The 15,179-nt window shown below is 32.7% G+C and overlaps 1 protein-coding gene across 1 annotated transcript in view; it reads right to left on the minus strand.

Annotated features, from left to right (window-relative positions):
- The window catches only part of LOC140449111 (uncharacterized), a 71,689-nt gene that overhangs the window by 37,422 nt on the left and 19,088 nt on the right, over positions 1-15,179 (minus strand). Inside the window, exon 4 of the mRNA XM_072542254.1 lies at positions 10,922-11,093. Within this exon, the coding sequence (XP_072398355.1) occupies positions 10,922-11,093 (172 nt within the window). The remainder of the gene's footprint in view (positions 1-10,921; positions 11,094-15,179) is intronic.

The following is a 15,179-nucleotide window of genomic DNA, read 5'->3' on the forward strand; positions in this document are numbered from 1 at the left end:
AGCTCGATAGCCAAGAGAAATGGTTACCAAAACCAATCCAGCGTTTAGTAAAGATGGATATTATCAAGTAAATTCCCACTTTCATCATATAATCTCGGGAGCATTATCTTACATAAACCACTACAAAGACACACACACATAAATATGTTGTTGTGGTTTCAATTGGTCTAAAATATTTAAAGAAAAATATCATAATATAAATTTAATTTCATCGACCAATAAACTCGATTTAATAAATAAATAGGAAAATTATTTCTGTAAAAACCAAATAGATAAGAATAAGTAATGGTTTTTTTAAGCTATGATAAAGCAGATAGATATCGATATGATATAAATAGTCGGTTTTTAATAAACAATTATGTCAAAGGCACAAGTATAGGAATTCTTTGAATACAAAATAGAAATCTTTTGTACAGAGAATTTTGAAAGGAGAAAGCTTTTAGTAAAAGATGAGGGTAGATAATAATCTTGATGTTAAGTTATATTGTTATATCGAGACTTGTAAACAACAAGAATGGAATTATTCATGAAATTGGACATACCAAATGATATAAGGTCATGACGAGAGCGAGTTTGTTTACTGAGAAAGTAGTGAATGTGATTGGTTGGAATTTAAGGTGTGTAGTGTATAATGATGGAATCTGATTGGTAGAAGCGGAAGATACATGGAAACGACGCCAAGCCGATTTGCGACCAAGACCATTGCAGCCAAGATTGGACTGTGTTCTGAAGTTCTGAAGAAGCTGGTTATTTTGTTGCTCCATAGCCTGCAGTAAAAGTGAGCAGAGTTGTTTGTCAATAAAAATTGTGTATAGTGTTTGATGTGCATGTGAAACCGTTAGTGTGTGCGAGAGACTTTCACCAGCTGAGAAGAACAGGGTTGTGTGAAGCATCCAATAATGCGAGCAGTAGATGGTCAGAGCACAGTCGGAAGAGAAAAGGAGCCAATAGAAGAATTGTGTAAATAAAAGGTCAGTCTGATACACAATAAAAAAAGACTTGTAATGATATCATAACTAATTTGATTTTTTCATCATTTTGTTCAGCTATTCGCTTTCATAATAAATACACTTCTCCAAGAAATTAACGCACAACTTCAATAAATCAGTTTTATTTGTAAACAGGCAAAGAATAAAAAATAAAACTTCACCAGATTTACTCTACATTTTATTAGTAATTATTATAATTATTATTTGTCTAATCATCATAAAATGTTGAAGTACAGCAGCAAAAAAATAAAACGGAGAATTCTAAAAAAATAATGATAAGAAAAGTAAACTAAAATATGAAAAAAGTCTTAATACCGAGTGTTTGGTAAGTTGTTTGGTTGGATCGGTGTCGCTCTTAATCGCCTACCAAGGATATTCCAGAGATTTTTAATCGGATTTAAATCCGGACTATGTACTGGCCATTCGATAGTGTTAATTTCTACCTCTTCTAGATAATTTCTGACGATCTGTTCAGCGTGAGGTCTGGCATTATCTTGCATTAGTAAGAAATTTTCACTGATATAAGGAGCAAATGGTACTACATGTTGCTGCAGGATCTCCAATATGTACCTTTCAGCTGCAACAGTTCTATTTTGTATGTCCACTAGGTCCGTACGTGCGGTCAAATAAATACCAATCCACAGCATAACGTATCCTCCACCAAAAAATGTGGCGTGTGAGAAGTTACACTGAGCATATCGTTCGTTGGGTCGTCGTAACACACGAACACGTCTGTCGTTATTGTACAAACAAAATAGGGATTCATCAGTAAATAGCACTCGTTCCCAGTCAGCCTCTAACCAATTAACGTGTTCCCTGGCAAAATGTAGTCTCCTTCAATGCTGTGCAGTTTATAGAGGACCTCGGGCGGCAATCCTAGGTGTTAAGTTGTATTCCCTAAGTAGCTGGCGAACAGTTTCAGTACTAATTTGTATAGCATGGACGTCTCCAAGCTGAATTTGAAGACTTCGATGTGTTACAAAACGTTGTCGAAGAGCAGAAATTCTTAAAAATCGATCTTGAATAAGGGTAGTTACCCGGTTTCGTCCTTGCCCTGGTCTGCGAGTACGATCCCCTGTTTCCAGGAATCTTTCTAACACCCGTGAGGCGGATGTGTGGGACACATTAAACCGATGACCAATTCTTCGGTAACTCCAACCTTCTTCCGACAGTATCACTGCTTGGGCACATTCATCTCAGGTTAAATTACATGATTAACGCTCCATAATAAGCACAATTAACAATAATCTACAATTAAACAGTAGCCGAATAAAATTCGTGAACAGTTGGAAATTAGTATATTTAGAGAATTAGTACATTTTTTGCTTCTTTTTGTTTTGTTGCAAAAGAACTATAGCGATAAAGCACAGTCAATAAATATAGAGTTTACGAATAGCATATACAAGGGGCTTGCAAAATATAACATTACAATGGAAATTTTTATTAACGCTAATAAAATATTTTATTATTTCAAAGTGGTGCTTTAATTTCTTCGAGAAATGTATAAAATTTATTTTAAGACATCTCCTTTTTGAGTACAAGTCGTAATAAGTAATGACACTTTGTGTAAGAACATTTTTACATAAACATGAGAATTTTTAAGTTTAATTATACGTATTAAAGCATAGGTGTTTGGATTAATTAAAAATTTATTTGATTTAATAATTTGAAAGTAAGTTTTAAAAATTGTTTGATAATTTATTATCACAAATTTATTTATTTTATTTCAAATTAATGTTTTATAGACAATGTCTTTTTGTATTATTTTCCTTGAAGGTAATGGTACCAACCAGATGTTTTTTTTTACAAATACGGATTTGCCTGTAAATACAAAATAAATGATATTCAGATTATCTTCTAAAAATTTAGTGTAAAACCAAAAGGGTGCAATACGCTTGATTTCTTAAAAATTGTCTCAAATTATTTGTGACTTAAGAGTTGTGTTTGTACCATATATGTTTGAAATCCATATCAAGTCGCAGTTATTGAGACACAAATTCTTTATCCATAAATTCTTAGAGTTATAAACTAATACAGAATTAAAATCTGTTTTTTTTTACGAAATAATAATTAGAGCAATTTTCACCTTAAATTAAATAGTTTTGGTTAAAAAGGAGACAACTAAATTAAGGTTTCTTTTGTTTGAAGATTAGATAAGAAATTGTGCACGGTCTTTATATGTTATATATATATATATATATATATATATATATATATATATATATATATATATATATATATATAACATCTCTAAAGAAAATAAAAGAAGAATATACAACACCATAATAAAAAGTATCACAACATATGGATGCGAAGTGTGGCCCCTAAAAGACCGAACAGAGAAAATGCTTAGAGCAACAGAAATGGACTTCTGGCGCCGCTCGGCGGGAATCTCTGGATGCGACAGAATAACAAACGAGAGAGCCCGAGAAATCATGAGACCAGGAAGGCCTAGAAGAAGTTTGAGAGAAGGAGTTGATAAAGAAATCAGAGAAAGAGAACTGAAGGACGATCTATGGAACGATAGAATGAGATGGAGATTGGAAATCGGAAGATATTGAAGAACGTTGTAAACCGACATTATATATAAGCTTATAAATAAATAGTTAAATAAATTAGAACGGCTTGTTTTATTTTTAAGTACGCTACAATAATTTTCAATTTTCCAGAACTGATTGTGTTAAATGAAATTTTAAATGTCAATAAAAGTCTACAAAGTGAACAAAAGAGTAAATAAGATTTTGCCTATTTTGCAATCATTTTTTTTAATAATTTTTTTGTCCTTAGCGTATATATTCACATAATCAAAAACTTGAAGGTATGTAGGATGCAGTCAATTTAAATATCTTCATACTTGGCGATTAACATTTCAAGACAGAATAACTAAGTCATTCAATGAGTTATATAACTGTTAAAAGTATCTATAGAATATCTGAGATCATACGCATGAGAGAGAAAACGCAGAGAGTTAAAAAATGCGATGTTACAAAATAAGCATAAAAATATGATACAAAATAATATGAAACGATGTTACAAAATAAGCATAATAATAAAGGTACATTATGAGTCACTTGCAGAGAATATTTTAAAAAATTATACATCAGAGTATTACATTGGGATACAAGTATTATCAACAAAATTTGGTTTTATGAAAAGATACCATATTTAGTATACAAATGCTTTCTCAGCGTTGCGAGGATATAAATTTTAATATATACTGATTCAAAAAAATCCGAATACCCAGAAAGAGGCGTCCAACTGTAATGAAATTTCCTACGCGACTCCGTTTTGCCTTACGTAAAACATGATAAAAATATGGATGAAAAATTTGGCGTAGTTTGTACAATTTTAAAATTTTATTATTTTCTATCAAAAAGTGTATGTTTTTATAATTCTCGTTTTCTTTTGTTATTCATTAAGTTTTAAATGATTAAATTTCTATTAGTATTTATAAGACTCCTTTAATAGATGCCTGCGTATCTTTAAAACACCAATAAATAATTTAGTTTTAAAAATAAACGAAGGAATTTGGTTATTAAATTGTAATACTCCGTCAACACGCTAAAATAGGGATAGGCTCGGGTAGACCCATTTAAATCTGGGGATGGAGCCTACATTTCCAGTTCGCTTATACGTAGGTACATTTTTATCAGTAGTTTTGCATCTGACTTTAATTAAAAACTTAACAGAGTAGAAATAAACGAGCTTTTTTCTGTAGTAATTTTATAAAATTATGTTAAAAAGCGTAATTAAACTGGATATTTCACAGAAGGTTTTGGCGTATAATTAACCATGCAGCACATATTAGATTTATTTATAATGAAATGACTCATTTCGTACAATTAATAAAAATTTTTCAGGACGAGAGGCATTGAATTACGTTAATTATATAAAACTCTCATGAAAAGGGAACAGTTTAGAGCCACTTCTGTTTTATTCACTTTATTATTGGAAGTTAACTACAAATTAAAAAATATTTTTTGGTTTATACGTTTCGGTCTCTAGATAAGTATTATTTTCAAAATAGAAAAAGTTTACTGAATAAGAAAAGTCCAGATATAATGGAAGAGAGAACATATATTATGTTAAAAGAAATAAAGAGTAAAAAAGAACTAAAAAGAAAATAAAAGGGACAAAAAATTCATGAATTTTTAAAAATTGCAGTAAAGTAGAACTACTACTTTCAAAACATAACTTTTTCAAGTTCCACAAAAAACTTAGAGAATAACATCTCAAAGAAACAAACTTTACAAAACTAACACAAAACAACAGAATTATTGTAATGGATCATAAAAAAATATGCAAAATCTGGTAAACGTGATACTAGATCTGTTATGATAGAAGAAAATTAACAAAAGGCATTTGACAATATAATGCAATTGATACAGACGTTAAACAAAATTAGGCTCGTACAGTGTTAACAAACCCTTTAGGGCCATTGCTGGATTGATTATTTCCATCGTCTTTTGTTTTAAGATAACAGCTTCCACCCTGTGATTCCCATGTCTCTGACATCTTTCATCACTACGTCTCTTCATTTCTTTCTTGGTCTACCTCACTTTTTTTGTCCTCAGGTATTCGTCAACCAATATGCTTGACTTGTAGTAAAATATAGACGATAGTCTACGTTTTTTCACTATTTTTGTTATTGGAGGCTTAGCACTCAAATTCTACAACTGATCCATCCTCCAACTCTAATTTAAAGGAGCATTTGATCGGTTGTTAATCTTTCTTTGCGAAGTCCTCCATGGTATTCTCCTAGATTATTCTTTATATATATTTATAGTCGTTTTTTGATTAGTATTGCGAGCACTTTGTATATTAACTCTAACAAGGATATTCCTCTATAGTTTGCGCATTCAGTTTTATCTCCCTTTTTATGTATATGAATTATAATGGACTTGTTCCATTCTTGGGTCATTTCTTTGGTATTCCACACTTCTACTATTAACTCACGAAGTTGGTTTCGTAAAGTCTCTTCTCCATATATTAAGATCTCTGCCACAATACCGCTCTCCCGGGACTTTTTTGATTTTTCTTATCTTTTATTATTGCTTCAATTTCTCCTCTTGTGGGATTTGGTATTTCTTCTACTACTATTTGGGGTTTAGGAACAATATAATTTTGTTCATTAGTCACTATGCCATTTAGCAACTCTTCGAAATATTCTTTCAACCTGTTACAAATTTGGTCTTCGTTCACTATCATCCACTATCAAGTTTCCTTGCTCATCTTTTATATTCATCGTTTTTCGTTTGTACCCAGTGTTAATGTATTTTACCTCTTTGTAGAATATTGTTCTGAAGCTATTTTCTTGTGGTATTTTAAAGTAGATACTATTTTAATGGCTTATTCCAATTAAAATAGTATCTACTCTTTGTAGAAATTTTTTATTTCGTTTTTCTTGTAATTTTCTTCAATACGCTTTACTTTATCATCCATATACTTATTTTTCCGTGCCGTTAGGATTTTCTTTACTTTTTTCATTCTTCGGCACACCTTTCTAGGTCGTCTTGTTTTTGAGATCGCAAACTTTTTAATCTTCAATCTGATCTTTTTTTAACTCTGCCTTACATTCGTCATAGTGGTTTTTACTAAATCTTTTTGTTCTTGGTATGTTCTTCAACATTACTTTTTAAGAGCTTTAGTTGTATGTTACTCATAGTAGCACTATCTAATGCTTTTGAATTCTTGTATCTCTCATATTAATTCTCACCAAAAAATAGTCAGTCAGCCCCTCTGCACGGTTTCACGTGTATTATTAAATTGGCGAACTTCTCTTGTATTAAGATGTGGTCTATTTGATTAGTTCCATGTGATCCCGGAATTTTCCACGTTCCTTTTATATTCTTTCTTTTGAAATACGTACACATTATTTTCATCCTGTTTTCAATTGCAAAGTTAATCAATCTCTGGCCATTATCATTTGTATTCATATGTTAACATATGGATATTAACCTTTACATTGGCGTCGCCTATATAATTTTAATCTCATGTTCTCTTTTCCTTTAATTCTAATTTCACACATTCTGCCAGATTTTGTTACAAATCATTTTACGTGCTCTTTATCTTCATGTACCAGAAAACTCACTCCAAAATTTTTATTATCGCCTTCACTTGTATAAAATATATATTGACTAATTTTTTTGATGTTGTTTTCAGTCAAATCTGTTTCTTGTATTGCTATGATGTGTATTTCATAATTATTCTTAAGTTCTTCTATCAGATTAATTAACGCTCCCTCCTCGTAAACTCATTCTACATTCCATGTCGCAATATTTAGGTACGTTTTCTTATTTTTTGTTTCGCTATTTATGTTCAAACTCATTTTCTTGTTCATCGATAGGGTCTGTCGGGATAACGGGTCCTCTTTTTCTTTTCGCCTACTATAAGCCGTTTTTTGGGTCGATATTTCTAGAAATTTCTTTTTTGAAAGTACCATTTCCGGCCCATCCCATTTTATGGCATCCACAGTTAGTTTTTTGTACCCTATCATCACTTTTCTACCCTCAGCTCTTAATTTCTTCAAATAATGAAACGAAAAGTATTTTGGAAGTGCATAAACATTTATTTCCTAGTTGAGCGTTTCAGCTTACAAAGCTATCCTCAGAGCTATGGTCAAGTTTAAAAAAATACTATTAGTTGAGAGATATCCCATTTTGATGGAAAAATCCACAATTTTGCTTTAAGCTATTTTTTAAGTTATATGTCTGAAAAAGAACACATAAAAGACTGTACATTGGACTCCACAAAAAACACATTTAAAAACATGGTTATTGTACAGGTGTTAAAACCCGACCATTTGTTGAAGTTAAAGCAGCGGATCTGCTTTAGGATCTTTCTTTGTTCATGTATGCCGAAAAAATATTGCAGCATGCTCAACGAAAAAGCTATCAAAAGAAGTGGTATTTCTATTAATAACATGTAAGATACGCATACGGCGATAATAGCGGATAATATAGACAAACTTCAAGAGGGTTGGAGTATGGACTTCAGTTCAAGATTGTAAAGAAAAAGTTAACAATAATTAGTCGACCTATATAAAATCTCAGCTGAAAAAATGACTAACTTCTTGCTATTCAAACGACACGTTTTGGGACCATGAATATTTCTTTTGCCCCCATCCTAACAACTAAATCCGCTTTTTCGTTTCCCTCAATACCAGTATGTCCAGGCACCCAGTACATCTGTTTGGATTCCACACTTCATGGTTTCCCACATTATTTGATATGTTTATACATAAGTATATTTTCCAGCATTACTTTGATCCAGTTGGTTACGGTAGTGGATATTACTTTTGATGCTGCTGCATTATAAAGAGAATTTTGTAGTGCATTATTAAGTGCTCCTTCTATATCTAGACAAGACACTCTGAGAATTTGTCTGTTGACCCACACTTCAAAGGAAAAACATAATACCTAACCATTCTGTTTCTTAGAGTCATATCGATAGATGGTGCTGTCAATAATTTTTTCATTTTTCTAAACCCAGCTCGTACCTGTTCAATACGTTCAATACGAGATAATCATCATTTTGGTTTTCTTGCTGTTGATATGTAAACTATGTGTCATACTAACCATAGATACTTTACCGAAGAATCTCTGGAGGTCTCTCAAATTGTTGGCTGTTATAACCGTATCGGCAGAATATCTGATGTTATTGACAAGAACTCCATTGATCGCTATTCCAGCTGACTTATCTTCCAATGTTTTATGAAAAATATATTCTGAGTATAAATTGAATAGCATTGGCGGGAGAATACATCCTTGTGGTACTCCCTTCTGAATATTTATTTTCTCTGATTTGATCTGAAGGGAGCGTTCGAGTTTTATTCTTACCGTTTGGCCCCAGTATAATCTTGATATTATTTGAGCATCTTGATAATCAACGTTTAGTTTTTGCAAGATTTCCAATAGTTTCTCGAGCTTAACAGTATCAAAAGCATTAAGCCTAATGCGACTCTATTCTAATTGTTACTATTTTTACTGTTGAGGTTATATGATATTTATTTCTTTGTTGTTTGCATACAACTTTTGATTATACTTAATTTCAGTGTGCAACAAGGTTCCGTGCCCTTAATTTTTATTGACTATTCACTATTTACTTTTATATTATTTGGCAACATAGCTACAAAGTCGCATATTGAGTTGCTAAAGCAGGAAGCCACATACAATTGCGAAAAATCTTATTTTGCCAGAAGCACTTGATATGGTTAAAATTATGGTCAGTAAGCAGGAGGCAAACAAATTAAAAACCATACCACTTGCTGATAATAATATTTCACGCAAAATAAACGATATGGCCAAGGATATTCAAGAACAAGTAGTCGCAAAATTAAAGAACAGCCACCATTTTGCCTTGCAGTTTAACGAATCTAGGGATTTTTCTGTACACAATTTGAAGTATTTGTGCACTTTGAAGCAGATGACAGTATCATTGAAGAAATCTTATTTTGCAAAGCACTTCCTCCAAATACTACTGGCCAGTGGTGGTACGATATATTTTTAGAAAGCACTTGTGACTACAATATTGATTGGAAAAAATGTATTCGCTTTTTGTAGTTATCGCGCCAAAGCTATATCTGGCAAAAATAGTGGACTCATTGCAAAATTTAAAGAGATAATGCCAAACATATCCCGAACACACTGTTTTCTTTATCGACAGGCTCTAGCTGTTAAGGCAGTACCTTCTGATTTAAGTGACGTGCTCAAGGAGGTAATAAAAATTGTGAATTCTATCAAAGGTAAAGCTTTGCAAACCTAACTACTCAGAATCTTCTGTGAAGATATGGGCTTTCTTCATCAAAATCTCACACAGAGGTCAGATGGCTATCCAAAGGAAAGGTATTGACAAAAGTTCTGGAACTAAAAGCTGAATTGTTAATGTTCTTATAAGATGTAAAATTTAAGAATGCTTATCGTTTTCTGACCCTATTTGGCTCCGAAATTAGCATTTTTGCCAGATCTTTTTAGTCACTTTAACAATTTTAACAAGAATCTTCAATGAAGAGAAGAAAATATTTTAACAGCTAAAGATAAAGTAAAACCATTTTACGCAAAACTTCGTTTGTGATCAACCTCTCTACAAAAAAAATGTAGTATTTTCCATGTGTTCAGAAGATTGTTGCAGATAATGCAACAGATTAAAGTTTTGCAGTATCAGCTCACATTCCTTGCGTGATACAGAGCTTGTGTAATTTAGAAGAGCAACTTTTGACATACTTTCCAGACTTCTCTAAAGCACTTCAAAGCACTCTACAGCTGACAAAGGGCGTAGATGGGTTTTAAACCCTTTTTTTTTGGACAAATCAATAGATCTGGCTGATGTCACCGTAAAACTAAAAGAACGTTTTCTAGATTTAGCTGCTGATGGCATGCTTAAAATAAAATTTTATTTGCAAAGTGTCGACATATGTTGAGTTGAGTTGAGTGACGAATATCCAGCTGGCAAGGGAAACTCTTAAATTTTATTAGTGCAATTCGGCACTTCATAATTTTGTGAACTGACATTTTTTCAATGGTAGACATTAAAACTAAAAAGAGAAATAGAGCTTAATTAGAAAATAATTTAATTATTAAGGTTTCAAAAATAGCACCACAATTTAATAAACTTTTGAAAAATAAACAAACACATCCTTCCTACTTAAATTGTGTTTTTTTTTTGTGTAAGAACCTTAACTTTTTCTTTCAGCCGGCGACCCCCTTAGTGAGGTATCGCGATAACATATCGAAAAACACTGAAATATTATATTACATTTGTATAACATAATTTGGTGTAATCAAAAATTTTCTATATTATAGTAGCAATATTTTTTTATGGTCCTATTTTGTAGAGCGTTTCTGAAAGCAATAGTCTCTAAAAATAAAATACACACAAAAGACTATAAATACTATAAAATAATGATATGCATGTACATTTAATTTAAAACTTACCTCAAGTAACCTAGTGCATTCAAATTCCTCTAATTGCTTTTGAAAACCTAAATTAGGATTGGCAACCGCTCGTCCTGCTCTCACAACTTTTAAAGCTTCTTTCCAGTTCAAAGTAGTAACAGACATAATATACGCCACTGCTACGGTTACACTTCGAGACATTCCTGCCAAACTGCAAACGAAAAATTAAGTCAATTTATATAACAATTTGCAAATAAATGAAAAATATTTTTTGCTTTTACTGTTGATATTTGGATTCTGTATTGACATTTTAATTTAATTGTATTTATGTGTAACAGACACTATGGAATTTAGTATTGTAATATACATTTTAAAGTTTTGTTTAGTTATTACCGCCTTATTATAAACATGGCGGAGGAATCCTTTTCAACATAATTATCTACCAAAACATCCAACCCTATATTAAATTCCGAGGACGTAATTGAAATTTACAGTTACTGATAATAATATTCAGTCATTCTTAAGTTCTTTAATAGTTTGTTTTCTTAAATTAGGATGTTTAATTATTATTATAACTAGTAATTCCAACAAAAATAGACCCGATAATTGATCAAAAAGGATGTAATCAAATTATATTTGTTGAATTTCAGAATTGTAATTGCTAGATGTGCTCTAAACTTCTTCTTTATCTTAATGTTCAATCTTTACATTAGGTAAATTGCCTGGTTTGTTCGATTGATTGCTAATCGATGTTATCATTCAATCTTTCATGAAGACATTTTGTACTTGTAAGGTTTAAACCTTACCTTAGACCTTAGATTTATTCCATGCTAACCTCACAATCTGTTTTTTTATTCATTCTGCTAATCAAATGTTTATTAAATATCCAATCATTTGTGCTTTTTCAAATATTTATGAAATGAAATATTGCTAGTAGTTAGGGGAGCGCCCGGAGGGTTTGGACAGCGGGACGCATTGGGCACTTTCATAATTCCCATTCCACTAGACAACAAGCGTAACCGCAAATATAACTTGAAGTGCATTTCTATATTCTTAATATCTGCACAGTATATTGCTAAAGAATTCTTTATTAAGCAATATACTGTGGTATCTGTCTAGACGCCATACTTTGTTTTGATGCTCGGCCATTCTCAAAATTTTCCATTCTTCTTCTTAAGGTGCCATGCATTTCTGCGTAGGCGTCCACCGTACATCGTCTTGTCAGGTGAGATGTTAAATATTCTGGATTAAATAATTCTGTTTTTAGCAGCATTGCGAAGCATTTCATAGCTGTGGATTCCTGTCCATTGTCGAATATTGCGCAGCCATGACATTTTTTTACGTCCGAGACCTCTCCTACCCTCTATTTTCCCTTCGAGTATCAGTTGCTGAAAAGTGTATCGTTCTCCTCGTATAATGTGCCCCAAGTATGCAGTCTTCTTACTTTTTACATAATTAAAAAGTTCCCTATCCTGTAAGCCCGCTCTTCTGAGTACTTCCTCATTTCTGACCCTGTCCGTCCATGATATTCTGAGCATTCGACGCAGGCACCACATTTCGAACACTTCAAGTTTGTTAATGGAACTGGCCTTTAACGTCCATGCTTCCATTCCGTACAGGAGAACAGGCCACACGTAACACTTAAGCATCTTGTATCGGAGGTTGAAGTCCAATTTGCGATCAGTCAGAAAGTTACGAAGCCTCAAAAAAGCATTTCTGGCTTGTTCAACTCTGCTCTTTATTTCATTCTCGGGGTCCCAACCCTCATTCAGCAAACATCCCAAGTATTTGAATTGCCTGACTTGTTCGATTTCTTCTCCAGAGACATATATCTTTGCGTTGGGGTAATCATTTCTACTTATAATCATTGATTTTGTCTTCTTGATATTTATTTTCAAACCCCGAGCTTCACTTGCAAGAGTTAGATCATTCAAAAGGCATTGAAGATCTTCGATGTTATCTGCCACTATGGCTGTATCATCGGCATACCTGATGTTATTAATAAATATGCCGTTAACTTTAATACCCTTATTAGAGTCTTCCACTGCTTCTGCGAAGGCTTTTTCTACGTATAATTTTCCATGTTGTTCTAATATTTAGCAATTTGAAACTGTTTTTAATTAGCTGGATTTGTTTGCTTTGGGATACTGATTAGGTATTACTATTAGGGTCAGCCTAAATAATGAAAGTTTGTTGATTATTTTTACGATATATAAAGATGCTTTAATAAATTTTGTATTTATTTATCTCAACTGTCTTGAGGGAGGGTATGGACACCTGTCCAAACTCTTCCACAAGTGTCCAAACCCTCCCTAATTTATAAAATTGTTACAGAAAACATGCCATATAAATATAAGCGACTAACCGAAGGACGATTTCCATAAGAAGCAATGCGAAGTGCAACAGCTGATGTTTTATCTGGAGTTTTCTATCAGAAAAATCGCTCAACATCATGAAGTAGGAATTGACAATACGACATTCTCTCCACATTTTGTCACATATTAAGTGTTTTCTAATGAAATGGAAGCCTCCCTTGCGTTGTACCTTAAGAGATGTTCTAATATGTACCATGGTTTAACTCCAAAAGCGACTCGAAGAGTAACCTACGAATATGCCGATAAAAACGAAGTCAAATTTCCAGAACCTTGAAAAGTAAACAAATGACCTGGAAAGGACTGCTTTACAGGACTTTTAAGTCGCCAATCTGAACTATCCTTACGAACCCTGGAGAATACAAGCTTACCGAGAATTTCCAGTTTCAATAAATCTACAGTCGGTAAATTTCAAGGTAAGTTAGAGAAGATTCTAAAAAGACACAGCTTCTCTGGATCAGACACATTTAATTTGGACGAGACGGGCGTAACCACAGTTCAGAAAACTCAAAAAGTACTAAAGGTCAGCATCAAGTTGGTAAAGTAATGTCGCGTGAGAGAGGAGAACTGATTACTTAAGTGGGTATTATTGGAGCGAATTGAACAGCACTTCCACCAGTGTGGGTGTTTCCAAGGAAAAAATTTGACAAACATATAATGCTAAATTAATGGTATTCCAAAAGAGTATGGTGCAACCGGTTTAGTGCATTCATCTGGATGAATGACCAGTGATAATTTTTTAAAAGTTTTAGAGCATTTTGTAACTCATGTTCGGTGTTCTAAAGAGCTCTAAGTTATTATATTAATGGATAATCATGAATCACATTTATCTGTTTCTGCTAGTGATTACTGCAAAGATAGTAGAATTACAATTCCAACTCTTCCACCCCACACATCTAACAAATTGAAACCATGAGATAGGACTGTTTATGGACCATTTAAAATATGATTCAATCAAATAGCAGATGACTGGATGCTCTCTCATCCAGGGAAGGCATTATTAATTTATGACCTTGCATTAATATGTATGAAAGCTTGGGATCGATCTGCAACTCCTTCCAATATAAAATCTGGATTTCGTTGCACTGAAATTTAGCCATTGGATTTAAATATTTTTGGTGAAGAACACTTTTTATGCTCGTTTGTAACAGACAGAATGGTTCCTTCAACGTCAAAAGACCCCAATGTTTCTTCATCAAGTGAATTTTCAAATCAAAATGTCGAGGTGTCATCGCAATTCAGCCTCTGCATTGTCACAGCCCGATACTCTAGTTCAAAGCGAGCACAAGAAAGATTACTTATCTCCATCCCAAATAAAACCATACCCGAAAGCTCCAGAAAGAAAATTAACTAGAAAAGGTCCAGTAAAAAGAACAGCCATAATAGCAACACAATGCAATTGCAGAAAAGAAATTGACAAAAGAGACACCACAAATTAATAAAAAAAAAATAGAGATGATAAAGAGAAAAGTAATGAGCGAGTCTTCTTCCGATAAGGAAGAAGTGATTTACAAATACTTATCTTCAGATTTAGATTTGGAAAATGATGAAGATCACGATGAAGACCTTACTAGACTTCGAATTGATAGTTTCGTGGTTTATAAGGTGTTTGGAAAAAATCGGTTCGACATTATGCCGTCAAAATTGAAGAAGTTGTTCCAGATGGCTACAACGTGAAATTTTTGAAAATGCAATTTGCGTCCAACCGGTTTATAGTTAGTGAAGAGCCTCCAGCATTTGTATCATACGAAAAAGTGATTGTAAGGTTACCAAATTCTTTGACAGATCAAAGTACCAGATATAAAGACATGCTATATTTTAACATTACTCTTTTATTAATGAATATTTTGATTGTTTCATAAATATCTAAACCTTTTTTGTCAAAGAAAACCTTAAGCAATATTTTTGTATTTATTCGTTTATTG

The sequence above is a fragment of the Diabrotica undecimpunctata genome, chromosome 8 (genome assembly GCF_040954645.1).
Source record: "Diabrotica undecimpunctata isolate CICGRU chromosome 8, icDiaUnde3, whole genome shotgun sequence".
Classification (NCBI taxonomy): domain Eukaryota; kingdom Metazoa; phylum Arthropoda; class Insecta; order Coleoptera; family Chrysomelidae; genus Diabrotica; species Diabrotica undecimpunctata.